This window comes from Miscanthus floridulus, chromosome 17 (genome assembly GCF_019320115.1).
Source record: "Miscanthus floridulus cultivar M001 chromosome 17, ASM1932011v1, whole genome shotgun sequence".
NCBI classification, from domain to species: domain Eukaryota; kingdom Viridiplantae; phylum Streptophyta; class Magnoliopsida; order Poales; family Poaceae; genus Miscanthus; species Miscanthus floridulus.
In genome coordinates, this window is record NC_089596.1 from 55519282 (window position 1) to 55533120 (window position 13839).

Consider the following 13839-nt stretch of genomic DNA (forward strand, 5'->3'; position numbering starts at 1 on the left):
CTAGATGCAATAAAGGATTAATCTCCTATGGAAATTCAATGGAGATTATCTGACCTTAAAATTGATGATGGCTATTTTCTACATATGTTATCATGTTAACAAAGATGGAAGACGAGCCACATGCATGAGCGAGTAGAGCTGTGCCGTGCATAGGCTCGGGCTCGAGTAGTCAGGACATAGTATGAGCGGTGCGAGCAACGCCATGTATTAAATAAGTTTAAAAAAACATATTGTTGGATTGAATGTTTGGAAATTCTTAAAAACACCTGAAAGCCACGGAATCATAAAACAGACGTTGGATAATGGAGTATAGATCTTTCAAACAAAAGGAAACAGAATAGACATGATATAATTTTCATGATAAGAATATTTTACAGCTTGGTCCAAATTAGACAGCATGCAGCATGCATGTAGTATTATGCATTTTTTTCACCTAGTCGTCTTTTCCTGTCTAAGAAAATAGGTAAATCTGCATGCATGCACTTATTTTTCAACCCAAAAACACAGACAAGACAAGGAAAACATGGAGCGACACGGAAGGGAAGAAACAAACGCAACAGGAAAATTCATGCCAACCACAGAAACTACCATGCCAAAGCGTAACGAGCGGTGCGACGTAACGGTTGGCTCCCCGGATCTCCAGCAGAGGTGCTTACACAAGGAGTGGTGATGCGCACACCGGGCGCCAGTTCCGCAGCCGCCCGGCCCGCTCTCTTGTAAGCTACGGACCATTTCTCTTCCCTCTCTATCTCCACTTTGAGTAGTGCTGCCCCGTCCTCCTCTTCTCCATTGTCGTTTGTTCTCTCACGCGAGCCACCATCATCCCTGTCAACCGCGTTGGGAGCGCAACCGTGTGCATAGCAGCCCATGGACGATAAGGAGAAAGAGAAAGAGAAGGTGAAGGAGAAGCACGCCGACGGGACCGACGTTGAGGAGGAAGAAGAGGACGAAGAAGGTAACAAGCGCATTGTCGTGCTTGGCCCCCAGGTCCCCCTCAAGGAACAGCTCGAGCTCGACAAGGTATGTATCATCAATGCCTGAATAATTCAATGGTGCGTTGCTTTGATGTAGGATTTGACATATTCATTTCTGTTTCTTCTGAACAATCAAAACTACTCTAATGATCTGCTACTTGCTTGCATAGGACGATGAGAGCCTGAGGAGGTGGAAGGAGCAACTCCTTGGGCAAGTCGACACAGAGCAGCTGGGAGGTGATTATAACCTCTTATTTATCACCCTATATATCCTCATGTTCATATTGATCGAGCCATGGTGCATTCCTCAACAAACGAACATTTTTCAAGCAGAAACCGCGGAACCAGAGGTTAAGGTGCTGAACCTGACAATCCTGTCACCTGGCAGACCGGATCTGGTCCTTCCGATCCCATTCCAGGCGGACGAGAAGGGCTATGCATTTGCTCTCAAGGATGGCAGCCCCTACAGCTTCCGTTTCTCCTTCATCGTCTCCAACAACATCGTGTCAGGCCTGAAGTACACCAACACTGTCTGGAAAACTGGAGTAAAAGGTTTGGACTTCACAAGCGTAATGCATGATAACTAGTATTCTCAACACTTCACATCGGCTTTGAGTCAACATGCTGTCATCGAGAATTCGCGAGCCAACATATATAGTACAGATCACATAAAGGGAACGTTTCATCTCATCTGATATTCTGCTTCAAATTAAACTACAGACATGAGTACTGTCAACTTCCCGTTTTGTTCTCTCTTTTGTTTTGGAAAGTAACAACTTTCTATTTCTCTAGTTCAAGATGTACTTAAAGTTGAAGTGTAATTTGCATCTTTAGTGCAGTTAAATAATAAAATTTTTAGTGGTTCATCGTGGTTAGGAGGCATCACATGGTTCACATGATTATGCAATCAATTTAAGATGTCGTAATACTGGTAATGTGGTAACTGCTACTATAGAACAAAAGGAATGGACCTCTACTTTAAGATTAAACATGATGTATATATCGAATAATCAGGTAATCAGGTTCATGCATGCTACATGTCATATCAGTCATTGCATTGCTCATCCAACCACAAAGAATAACATGAGAACATACCATCTGGTTTAGGAGCAGGGTTTAGTCCTTTGTAATCTTTCTACCATTATTGTCCAAATGATGTTGTTGATATTTTCAACGTTTCTTGCAGTGGAGAACCAGAAGATGATGCTGGGGACATTCAGCCCCCAGTTAGAGCCCTATGTCTACGAGGGCGAAGAAGAGACCACCCCTGCTGGCATTTTTGCAAGAGGTTCTTATTCTGCTAAATTAAAGGTATTTATACTTACCACGCTTTTCCTTTGATGCTTGAAGATGCTTCACCAATCACTAATGCCGCATTCTCAGTTTGTTGATGATGATGGCAAGTGCTACTTGGAGATGAGTTACTACTTTGAGATTAGAAAGGAGTGGACAGCAGGAACCTAATGATGTGGACCGGGGCTGACTCGTCGGAGTATGTTAGAGTTCATAGCTAAACCAAGCAGAAAATGTGCTATTGCTTCAAGAATGATTCATTCACTACTTCTTCATCATTAATCGCATTTTAATTTATTTTTTGAGTTGTTATTGTACGTTGTTTGTCGCATAAAACTATTTATTCGCATATATAATTCCTGTATAGAGATACTTAGAGATATTTATGTAGTGTTGTTGAACTTCTCAACCCGAAACACACACGATTTGTTTGACATATATTCATCAATTCTTCGGCATTTTTGTATCCTGTAGTTGTGGGGTTGTCACTAAATTTGCAAGCTTGTTGCTTCTTAGTACATTTAATATTAAAAGTGCGATACTGGGACATGTTTGGAACTGTGATCTCTCACCACATGGTGTGGTGGCCGTGTGGTGGTGACCATGCCGCAATATGTATAGTCGTCTTCATAGTATCTTGCAGTAAATGAGTTTGTTGAGGTTGTGAGAATCAAGTGGACCATGTGCGATCTAGCGGGATTCTCCACTCCTTTTGACCGCCGCCGTGAGATATGCGATCTCAAACGCAGCACTAGTATCGGTTGTGTTTCCACAACGAACCTTTCAAAGGGAGCCACGTTGAGATCTGACGTGGCTATAGCGGCGTTCGAGCTAGAGAGGAAGTGAGGGTGTCCGGGGACTGTGACTGAGACGAACTGAAGGAGGTGAAGGTCCTGCTGGGTGCTGCCATCAACTTCCTCCCAGACCATGGCTTAAGGAGATTCTTTCTTGTTGTCTCATTGGTGCGATGTAAGTTTCGCCTTTCTCTAGCTTTTGTCTTTGATCTTCTTGAACCTATGATCATAAGGTCTTCTTCCTCCTTTGAAGTTATTTCTTTGGGAGAGCATGTGTTCTCTTTCTCGGTCTCTTGCAAGGCAGTGGGTTTTCATATTTATGACCTCTAGCCTTTTTAGTGCTTGGATTTCAATGTGTTCCATATTTGGCACAATGGTGATACTCCCTTTTTTCGTGAATTCCGCCATTGGCGGTAGGAGTAGGACTTGGCTTGATCTTTGGTCAGGACAAAAATCTATGAATCAATTTTTCGCTGTTGTGCTTATGGGTGCTAATAGTCAGCTAGTTGGTCCATCTTGGCATGCTCAAGCTCCTTCCAATGGCGGTCTTCTTCCTCGCCGTTAGTGTTTAAGCGCCTTAATTTCCTAAGAAATTTTGGTCTTTGGTCATCATAAGTTTGGAGTCTATTTCACTCTTCATTCAAGTAATGGCATGGATTCCTCAGTTTCAAATCATGTTCAGAGTGGCAATCTAGCTCGATCTGCTCTAACCTCTTTACATCTAAGTTCTCCCTCTAGATCTTCTTTGGTCACTCGCTACTGTGTCCACTATTTCTTGTTTGCTCATGGGCAAACCGAGTGTTGTGCATAATTAGATGTTCGGCTTGTTTTTGTTAAGGACATGTTTCCTCATCTGCTGCTTCCTGCCTTGGTTTTTTGGGAATCTCTTTGGAAAATTTGCCTTCCTTTGGTTCTCCTATGTCCCTATTGTCTACCATGACCTACTTTTCTCCCTCTTAAGCTTGTAGATGAGTCCAGGTGTCATGGGTCTGTAACCGCGGCAAGCATCATTGTTCGTCAGATGTTAAGAGTGTGGGTCTCCGGTGACTCTGGTGGACACAAGAACATAAGAGAAGACATGGCGATGTATTCTGGTTCAGGCTATCAGAGCCCTACATCCAGCAGTGAGTAGTTCTTTATATTCGAGAGCATCCAAACCAGGGGTTACAACAATAGAGAAAGAGTTTTGGCATGGGATCACTCGGTTCTATCCTAGGCTCATCAACGGTGAGGTTTCTTCCCCGGCGAGGAAGGCCTCTCTATTGCCGGGTTGCTAGGGGAGGAACGCTCTGTTGTTCCCCTCGGTTGCTCTATGCTGGGCTGAGGCTTGGAATGCTCTGGATCTATCTGTCTGGTTTTTCTCGCCTCCCCCTCTCTTGGAGCTGACCTCCTCGTTATATGCCGATAAAAGTTGGGTACAAGGCAGTTTGGGATTTTAGTCTATGGTCTTCGTGCACTAGACACCAGGAGGGCGTTGCTATGGCGTGGATGGACCCTGGCATTGTCCTAGAGTTGGGAGCACCTCGGGCGCCGCCTGACTTTGTTGGCCCTGACGCTTTGACCATCAGGGGTTGTCTGTTGTGGGTTTGGCCTCCACTGAGTAAGCCTTCTCAAGGCTTCCTTGGTGGCAAAGGTGCTCCGACTCAAGGGAGGATGAGCGGGCATGACAACCCGACGCCCCTAAGATCAGAGGGATTATTTGTCCCCTTGTGTCTGCCATCTGCGTGGCCTTGTCGGTGGAGCGCCCGGTGATACCTCCCGCTCATCGATCAGGCGAGTGCCATGGAGACCCTGAACCATTTCTAAAGCTTTGGAAGCTCAGGAGGGTGGATGCCCATGGCATTGGATCATGCCCAAACACTAGCTCGGACTAGGGTCAAGCCGAGGATCAAGTTCGGGCTACAGTCGGTCGAGAGCCAGCCCCAGAGTCCTAAGCAGGGGTCATGAGCGTGCTCGGGCTTTGCCTGATCCTTGACCGGAGGGTACGTGCTAGTGTACCCGATAGGTATAGCCCCTGAGCCCCAAAGCGACCCTAGAGGGGGCGGTCGGGGATCTCTCGGTCGGGAGTCTCTTTCCTAGGGACTTGACATACCCCTAAGTTTGACTCTCATCACCGGGCCTAGTGGTGCCCTATGTTTTGACTCTTTTGGTCATTTGGCTTAGGTTAGGTCCAACGCTTATAGATCCCACTATAGCATCCTAAACATTTTCCTCTTTAATCCCTCTATCGCTCTCTTAAGGTGCCGAATGTCTCAGTGGTTCCGTATTTGGTCACCTCCACGGTTTCCTTAGCTTGCTGGTCTTTCCTTTCTTGTTGCCCTTCATGGATCGTGCCTCCACTCCACCGCTTGTGCTCTTGCTTTCTTTCTCTCAATGTCATTGAGCAACCAAGTCCTCAAGCACCAGCGCACCATCTACAAACATGGCGATTCATTTCATTTATCCTTCTCTCTTCTTGACAAGGGGATACAATCGAGTGTTGGTGGATGGCCATTGCTCAATACTAGGGTCCTTCTTGAAAGGGTGCTGCAAAGGAACAATGATGCCATTGCTTTGACCTCACCTCTGCCTCGACATTTGGGTATCCTTCATTGGGATAAGAAATATGTTTGCAGATTTTGTGAATGTTCACAAGCGGCTCAGTTTTCAATCTACTCAACCATGCACATTTGGTCAAGCATATCAGCGGTTCAATTACATTCATGATAAAGATTTTTTGGTTCATCCTGGTCCACATAATTTTTGAAATTTTCATATTTCTTTTATTCAGCATTATCAGGCCTTGTTAGGGGGACCGACCTTTGACCGCTGCCCCTACCTTCGTTTCCTTTTGTGTTTGCGGGTCTGCTATGCAAGCCGCACCCGAAGGTACGCACGGGGTAGGAGCTTTTGTGTTGGTTGGGAGACCAAGGCTTCATGAGACCTAATGTTGAAAATACTATAAAGAACTTAAATTAAGCCTCCAAGTTTGAATGTAATTCAAATTCATAAAAGAACTTTGAATATTCTTAGTGGTGAAAATAATTTAACATTTACGAGATTGACACTTCATGTTCTTTAATTTTTGTTAAACAACAAACCTAGTTTCCAAAATACTTGGAAGATGAGCCTTGGGTGGCTGGTGAACATTTTTATCATGTTTTGGTCATCAAATTTGAATTTAGACAGTGTAAAAATGAAATCCCTAAAGCAATGCCATGAACTCTAGAAACAGCTTGATAGTGCCTACTTTGCGTTTAATTACTCACTAATATATGGCCCCAATGACCTTGAGCCCTTAATAGATGTCGTAGATCACGACGTGGTGATGATATTTTGTGTAGGACGCCACACCCGAGTGAAAGGTCCTAATGGCTAGAGGGGGGGTCAATAGCCTATTGAAAATTTCTACAACAACACTTAGCAAATATATTAGAAAATTAAATAGCAAAGTGAGTATTGCGCTAGCCTACTAAAAGAGCAAGCCACCTACCATAATTCTATTGACTATGGTCACTAAGTTATTGAGCTCTCAAAGGCTAACTAAAGTGCCTCACTAACCACTAGACCCGACACAAGCTAGCTCTCAAAACTAATTATACTAAAGAGCTTAGCTACACTAAGAATGTAATACAAGAGAGGTGATGATGTTTATACCGATGTGTTGTGGAGTGTGCCAATCACAATATGAAGGGACCAAACAATCAAGAAATCCTCATAACAAGATGACACAAGATTTTTTACCAAGGTTCACTTGCATGCCAGCAAGCTAGTCCTCGTTGTGGCAATTCACCCACTTGGAGGTTCACACGCTAAATGGCATCACACGCCAAACCTGCAATCGAGTGCTGCACAACCAACACAAGATGGGGATCACACAAGCCACGAGCAATCCACTAGAGTTGCCTTTGGCACTCTGCCAGGGAAGGCACAAAAAAAACCCTCACAATCATAATGATCGGAGCCAGAGACAATCACCTTCCTCCGCTCGACGATCCACCAATCACTGGGCCATCTAGATGTCGGCAAACACCAAGAGTATCAAGATCTCCACCAGCCCAAATCGCCCAACTAGTGCCACAAGATGCTAGAACACTAAGCAATGCACTAGAGGCTCTCCAATCTCACTCAAGATGATGAAATCAAGTGTGCAAGTGAGTGGAGTGGTGTGCTCAGCTCTTAAAGGGTGTATGCAGCTGTTAGAAGAGCCAAGAGAGTGGCCAAGGCCGGCCACTAGCTCTATCTATAGCCCACAAGCAAATAGAGACGTTACCCTTTGGAGCCAGCCTCTGTGAGGGCACCGAACATGGCGGTGCTGGCACCGCCCTAGGGGTGGCAGTGCCCCCAATGGTCAAATCCAAAGGCTAGTTAACTGGTCAGGTGGTCACCCAATAGGCGGCGGTGGCACCGCCCCTAGGGTGGCGGTGACCACCCAGCCAACTACCTAGAAAACCCCCTTCTCTGGACTTTTATGGCGGTGCACCACCCTTAGGGCAGCGATGATCGGGCGGTGCACCGCCCTCAGGGCTGCGGTGCATACCGGACACACCGGTGCCTGCTCTCTCCTCTGCTGCTCTCTGGCACGTCAAGGTGGGCACTGCCATAGGGATTGTGGTGCCACCGGATAGGGTGGTGGTGCCCCACCAAAGCACCCCACTCTCGGCCTCCTTTGCCGATCATCGCCACTGGGGTGGCGGTGCACCGTCACAAGGGTGGCAGTGCCCTTGGGGGCAGCAACACAAGCCAGGCTATGCCTCCTTTTCTTCACCTTTCTCACTACCTTTGCAAATGTGCTAACACTCCAAGTGTTTCACCATCACGTGCAAGTGTGTTAGCATTTTCACAATTATTTTTTAAAGGTTAATCACTTTCTCACCGATTGTGCACTGGGTCTAAAATGCAATGCAAGTATTTCAACACCTAGTGGCACTAGATGACCGAGTTGTCCGATAAGAACTCCCCTCTTAATAGTACGACCATCTATCCTAAATGTGATCACACTCTCTATAGTGTCTCGATCAATGAAAACAAAATAGCCCTATGGATATCACCTTTGCCTTGAGCTTTTTATTTTTCTCTTTCTTCTTTTCAAGTCCCAGAGCTTGATCATGTCCACACCATCACCATGGACTTCATTTAATGTGGCCATCTCCATCCATTAGTGCCACATCGCTCCTTCACTTGGATTGGACCATCCTATCTAGTCACACACTTAGATGCAGATGCAAGGATTAGTCCAACTAGGTTTCATCAATTATCTAAAACCAAACTAGGGCTTTCACCGAGTCTAAACGGAAATGATCACAAAACTGATCATAAACTGCACAAGGTTTTGTTCCACCCACATGTTTTTGTGCCAGCTATTTGGTGGTTTGCCCCAATGGCAGTCGTGTGCCGCCCACGTGTCACCGTGCTTATGCTACCTTGCCATGTGCCCGCCCACGTGTCCCTGCGTGTCCCCTGCTGCCCCCGACCATCGCTATGTGCTACAAGTCGTGTCCGCCGCTTGTTCACTGCGCACATGGTTGCTGTCCGCGAACCACAGCTACCTTGTTGCGTGTGCCTTGACCTAGCCCCCACACCCTCAAGATGTGGACACCGTGCACAAGGAAAAAAGTTATGAGCTATCCACTAGCTAACTATTAGAGTTAATGAATCCAAACGGGGACTTATTGCTCCTGTGTGCAGGATTTTTGGAGAAATAGCTTGCCAACCCTTGGCTTTCCGAAATCTCTTAATCCTTTCAGGATTGGATGGGTCCACATGGGAGATTTGGAGCTTACGCAATAAAATGGCCATTGGAAAAGACTAACAAGGCCATTGAATGTGATGTTTCACTACTACAGAATTGGACATCACTGTCGGCCTCATCACTGTTAGATTTTAAGAAACCGACAATGATAGCCCATCACTACCGGTTTTTTTTGCTAAAACCGGCAGTGATAGGACCAACCGACACTGATATTCAGGTCTTCATTGTCGGTTCATATCACTGTCGGTTTTAGTCAAGAACCGACAGTGATATTGGGTCATCACTGCTGATTTTTGCTAAGAACCGACACTGATACTATCATTGTCGGTTCATGGCTTGAACCGACAATGATATGCTACAAAAAAACTTCATAAGTTTCTCATATGATGTTCGAGAAAGACAAACTTTATATCAAAGTTGTAGTACTCAACGAGATCTACAACTTTGTAGTTCAAACTTTTTTAATTTGAGATTGTTTGGATGTCAAAATATTTTTATTTGAAATCATCTATCTAACGAAAATTACGTTAGATTTCTAAAATTTAAAATTTGAATTTTTCAAACGACCTCGGATAGAGAAATGCCCAAAGCAAAAGTTGTAGATCTCGAAAAGTTATGCAACTTTGTAGTTGATAACGTTTTCATTTGAAATCATTTACTACTTTAAAATACTGTTTAAAATTAAAATTTGAAATTATTGAAGAACTCTGATTTCTCTTTTCAATTTTCAGCTAAAATTTGTAACTAGTCTTTCTCCCTCATACTAACTTCAAATTTAATTATTTTTTCCTAAAAAATTCTAAAATCATGCTCTATTAATTTATTATGTTCTTACAGCTATTATTTTATCCATCTTATGTGAGTGTGTTTTATCTATTTGAATTTTGAATTTTAAAAAAATGACAACTTTAAACGTTATTTTGGAACACTAAATGATTTCAGCTGAAAAAATCATGAACATAAAAGTTGTAGAACATATCAAGATCTACAACTTTTATTTTGGTTATTTCTTCATCCAATAAAGTGGTAGTAATATTGTTCATAAATGTTACATATCCCTCTTATATTTATGAAACTCTAAGAGGGATATATAACATTTGTCAATAATGTTATTACTACCGTGTCGGATGAATAAATGATCAAATCATTAAAATAAAAGTTGTAGGTCTCGTAAAGTTATGAAACTCTGTAGTTGACAACTTTTTTATTTAAAATCATCTTGTGAAGGAAAACTACGTTTCAATTTCTAAAATTTGAAATTCAAATTTTATAAACGATCTCGGATGGAGAAACTACTAAAATGAAAGTTGTAGATCCCAAAAAGTTATAAAACTTTGTAGTTGATAATTTTTTTATGTGAATTCATCTTATCACGGAAAACTATGTTTGAATTTTCAAAAATTTGAAATTTGAATTTTTTAAACGACCTCGGATGGACAAACAGCAAAAACGAAAGTTGTAGATCTCAAAAAGTTATAAAACTTTGTAGATGATAACTTTTTTATTTGAAATCATCTTGTCATGAAAAACTATGTTAGAATTTTTAAAATTTGAAATTCAAATTTTGTAAATGACCTCGGATGGAGAAACTACCAAAATGAAAGTTGTAGATCTCGAAAAGTTATAAAACTTTATAGTTGGCAACTTTTTCATTTGAATTCGTTTAGGGTCCCAAATACTCATTTTAAAATCAGATGAACATAAAATGGCTTATTTGGACATAAACTGCTTGCAGGTGGAGTGGTTAGTGGTTGAAGATCCGAAGCAAGAGATCAGGGGTTCGAGTGTCGGTGGCCACAAAGCGCGTGTTTTTTGCGCGAAAAATCTCGTGACTTGTGACTTACGACGCGCGACCATATGGCTGTCTAGTGGGGCCTCTCCCGGAATTAAAAAAAAATCTATTTTTTAGCCTGTTTTTGGATTTCCTGAATACCACATCACTGTCGGTTCATAAGAATCGGGAGTGATGTCAATCCCACATCATTGCCGGTATGCCACCGCCAGTTCAAAATCCGGCAGCGAAGGGGTTTTTTTGAACCGGCAGTGATGTCAAGATCTGAGGTAGTGTTTCTTGCTTATCTTACATGCAAGAATGGTTAGTCATGCTCAGTGAGGAGGACGAGGAAAAGGTGACACGCATGCTCAGGTGACACGCATGCTCAAAATTGTAGCCCTATTCGCTTGGCTTATAAACCGTACTTTTTCAGCCAACCAATAGTATTTTTCTCTCATAACAAATCAGACAACACTACTTTCAGCCATGGCTTATCAGCCAAACAAACAGGGCATATGACGTCGTGGCTTACTAGTTTATCACCAGGCACTATATTAATATTAACACTTCTAATGTTCGCGAAGATTGAGGTTTAGTTGAGTGCCGAGAGTTTCTTGTTGTTTCATGTAAGCTGGTAATCCCAGAATTGGAGTCTTGTATCACAGCTTATCATGCTCTGATATGCTTTCCAAGAAAAAGAGTTTTGCTCCTTTTAAAAAAAACGGTAGGTTAAAAAAAACAGCTTAGCTTGCAGCCTTGCAAACAAACAACCTTGACGTGACAACTGGGTCAAATGCATTCATACAATAAGAAGTGGTAAGTTCTTGAAAATAAATTATAACAAAGTGACTACAGGATAGAGAAATGTTAAACAATTGATGTAGTGAAGGAAGCTGGGAGCGTGCGTGCTTCAGAGAAACAAGAAGGTCATCAGTTTATAAATATATCTTTGGTTCTTCATACATGACTGATTCTATAATGTGAATTAACAATATTACGCAACAGAGAGCGTAAAATAACGGAATCAAAACAAATTATAAGGTGGTTAACGACAACGATATGTGAAGCAATCATTCTGTAGAAGCAATAAATAGATCTTCTGCTTGTCTTAACTAAGAGTTCTAACATATTTAAAGAAGCCAACACTGCTCCATATCATTGGGTTGCTGGCCACTCTTTTCTAATCTCAAAATAGTAACTCGTCTCCAAATAGCACTTGCCATCATCATCAAAAAACTATAAGAGAATACATAACGTTATTAATGATTGGTGAAGCAACAATGATGAAGGATTAATAAGAAATAAAAGTTGGTAAATAGAGGTACCTTTAGTTTAGCAGAATAGGAACCTCTTGCAAAAATGCCAGCAGGTGTGGTCTCTTCTTCACCCTCATAGACGTACGGCTCTAGCTGGGGACTGAATGTCCCCAGCATCATCTTCTGGTTCTCCACTGCAATAAAGGGGGAAAATATCAACGACTTCAAAAGGATAATAGCAGGTAGACCATGAAGAATCAAATCCTACTCGTCTACCATATGGAAATGTCTTCAGGTACTCATGTTATTCTTTTTGTTTGATGACTAATGCAATGACTTATCCTGCAACATGAACCTGATTCCCTGATTCTTTTTGTTTTTGTTTTCAGCACTTATGTACCACGTTATTATTTTTACATCTTAAAATACTGTTACAATAATGTGAATCATGCATTGCCTCATAAGAGGATTACTATGAACTAGAAAAACTGTCTTCAAATGTTACGTACAAAAAAACTGTCTACAAATGTCACTAATGCATCAAATCTTACTGCGATTTTAAGTATATCATGAACTGGAGAAACAATAAGTTGTCTATTCAAACAAAAACAAAATTAAAATAGCAAGTTTCACACTGATGTCTATTCTTAGTAAGTTCATATATAAAGACTATGAGATTCAAACTTTCTGTCATCTGTATGACTCGGTCGGCAGATTCAATGAAAATTGCATGAGCAGAACACGAAGATCTAATCAAGTTGTATTCAGTACTAGAAAATAGTAATCATGCACAGGCATATTTGGTGTTGCACACCTCTTACTCCAGTCTTCCAGACGGTGTTGGTGTACTTGAGGCCTGACACGATGTTGTTGGAGACAGTGAAGGAGAAACGGAAGCTATAGAGGCTGCCATCCTTGAGTGTAAATGCATAGCCCTTATCGTCTGCCTGGAATGGGATTGGTAGGACTAGATCTGGCCGGCCCGGTGATAGGATGGTCAGGTTAAGCACCTTAACCTCTGGCTCCGCAGTTTCTGCAACAAAATTTCTTATATGTTCAGAAATCCACCAAAGTCTGTATGAATATAAGAAAAACATGCAAAGAAGAGGCTAAAATCACCTCCGAGCTGCTCTGTGTCAACTTGCCCAAGGAGTTGCTCCTTCCACCTCCTCAGGCTCTCATCATCCTACACTAACAAGTAAAATATCACCCGTTTTTCCTAAATGGTCAAAACAGAGATGAAGATGTTAATGCAGATACCTTGTCGAGCTCGAGCTGTTCCTTGAGGGGGACTTGGGGCCCAAGAACAACAACGCGTTTGTGACCTTCTTCATCCTCTTCTTCTTCCTCAATATCAGCCCCATCATGCTTCTCATGCTCATTCTCTTTCTCCTTATTATCATCCATGAGCTATTCCTGTGCTTGTGTTTCCAACACTGTTGATTGGGAGGACGAGGGAAAGCAAGTAAACTAACACCAATGGACAAGGGAACGAGGAAACACTGCTCAAATTTTGCGAGAGGGCACGTCGAGCTGCGGTGTGTTTGTGCGCAGCATAGGGCGATCAATGATGCATAGGGTTTGGAAGTGTTGAGGAGGTGAGGAGGGAAGAAAAGTTTTGTAGCGTACAAGAGTGCAGCCCACACGGCCATGGGAGGGCCGCCAAGTGTGTGCTCTGCCGTGCCTCACGTAAGCGCCTCCACCGGGGGATCTAGTAGCCAGCCATTGCGTCCCATCACCCATTGTGCCTAGTATTAGTGATTTTTGTGGTTCGCGCGCCTTTTCCGTTGCCTTCTTTCTTTATATTTGGAGTCCCTGAAATTTTTTTCTTTGTATTGTTATGTGTTTCCATGCAGCATTATTATCTCAAATCAAGTACATGCATGCAGTGTTCGTTATTTCCTTAACCAGGAAAAGACGAGTGGGCGAGAAAAGTGTATGCATGTACTCTAATTTGTATGGAGAACAAAAATGTTCATTTGCATTCTATATGAAAGCTCTATAGTGAGGAGGAGCT

General features: G+C 42.6%; 2 protein-coding genes across 2 annotated transcripts; one reads left to right on the top strand and one right to left on the bottom strand.

The window, feature by feature from the left end:
• Positions 1-705: 705 nt before the first annotated feature.
• On the top strand, positions 706-2725 carry LOC136517998 (rho GDP-dissociation inhibitor 1-like). Its single transcript, XM_066511651.1, has 5 exons — positions 706-1020; positions 1145-1211; positions 1308-1526; positions 2161-2285; positions 2358-2725. The coding sequence occupies exons 1-5, from the start codon at positions 868-870 to the stop codon at positions 2436-2438; spliced, it is 645 nt and encodes a 214-aa protein (XP_066367748.1). The 5' UTR covers positions 706-867; the 3' UTR covers positions 2439-2725.
• An 8758-nt stretch (positions 2726-11483) lies between these two features.
• Positions 11484-13428, bottom strand: LOC136518041 (rho GDP-dissociation inhibitor 1-like). Its single transcript, XM_066511693.1, has 5 exons — positions 13083-13428; positions 12942-13008; positions 12637-12855; positions 11892-12016; positions 11484-11802 (listed from the first exon to the last, which is right to left on the bottom strand). Exons 1-5 carry the CDS (start codon positions 13227-13229, stop codon positions 11722-11724), a joined length of 639 nt encoding a protein of 212 aa, XP_066367790.1. The 5' UTR covers positions 13230-13428; the 3' UTR covers positions 11484-11721.
• Between the last annotated feature and the right edge of the window lie 411 nt (positions 13429-13839).

What these genes read in the sequence shown, in the direction of transcription:
- LOC136517998 (XM_066511651.1), top strand. Translation starts at nt 868, where the DNA reads ATGGACGATAAGGAGAAAGAGAAAGAGAAGGTGAAGGAGAAGCACGCC. An exon ending in CTGGAAAACTGGAGTAAAAG is followed by an intron (nt 1,527 to 2,160) that starts GTTTGGACTTCA and finishes CGTTTCTTGCAG; the next exon opens with TGGAGAACCAGAAGATGATG. An exon ending in CTTATTCTGCTAAATTAAAG is followed by an intron (nt 2,286 to 2,357) that starts GTATTTATACTT and finishes CCGCATTCTCAG; the next exon opens with TTTGTTGATGATGATGGCAA.
- LOC136518041 (XM_066511693.1), bottom strand. Translation starts at nt 13,229, where the DNA reads ATGGATGATAATAAGGAGAAAGAGAATGAGCATGAGAAGCATGATGGG. An exon ending in CTGGAAGACTGGAGTAAGAG is followed by an intron (nt 12,017 to 12,636) that starts GTGTGCAACACC and finishes CCTTTATTGCAG; the next exon opens with TGGAGAACCAGAAGATGATG. An exon ending in CCTATTCTGCTAAACTAAAG is followed by an intron (nt 11,803 to 11,891) that starts GTACCTCTATTT and finishes ATTCTCTTATAG; the next exon opens with TTTTTTGATGATGATGGCAA.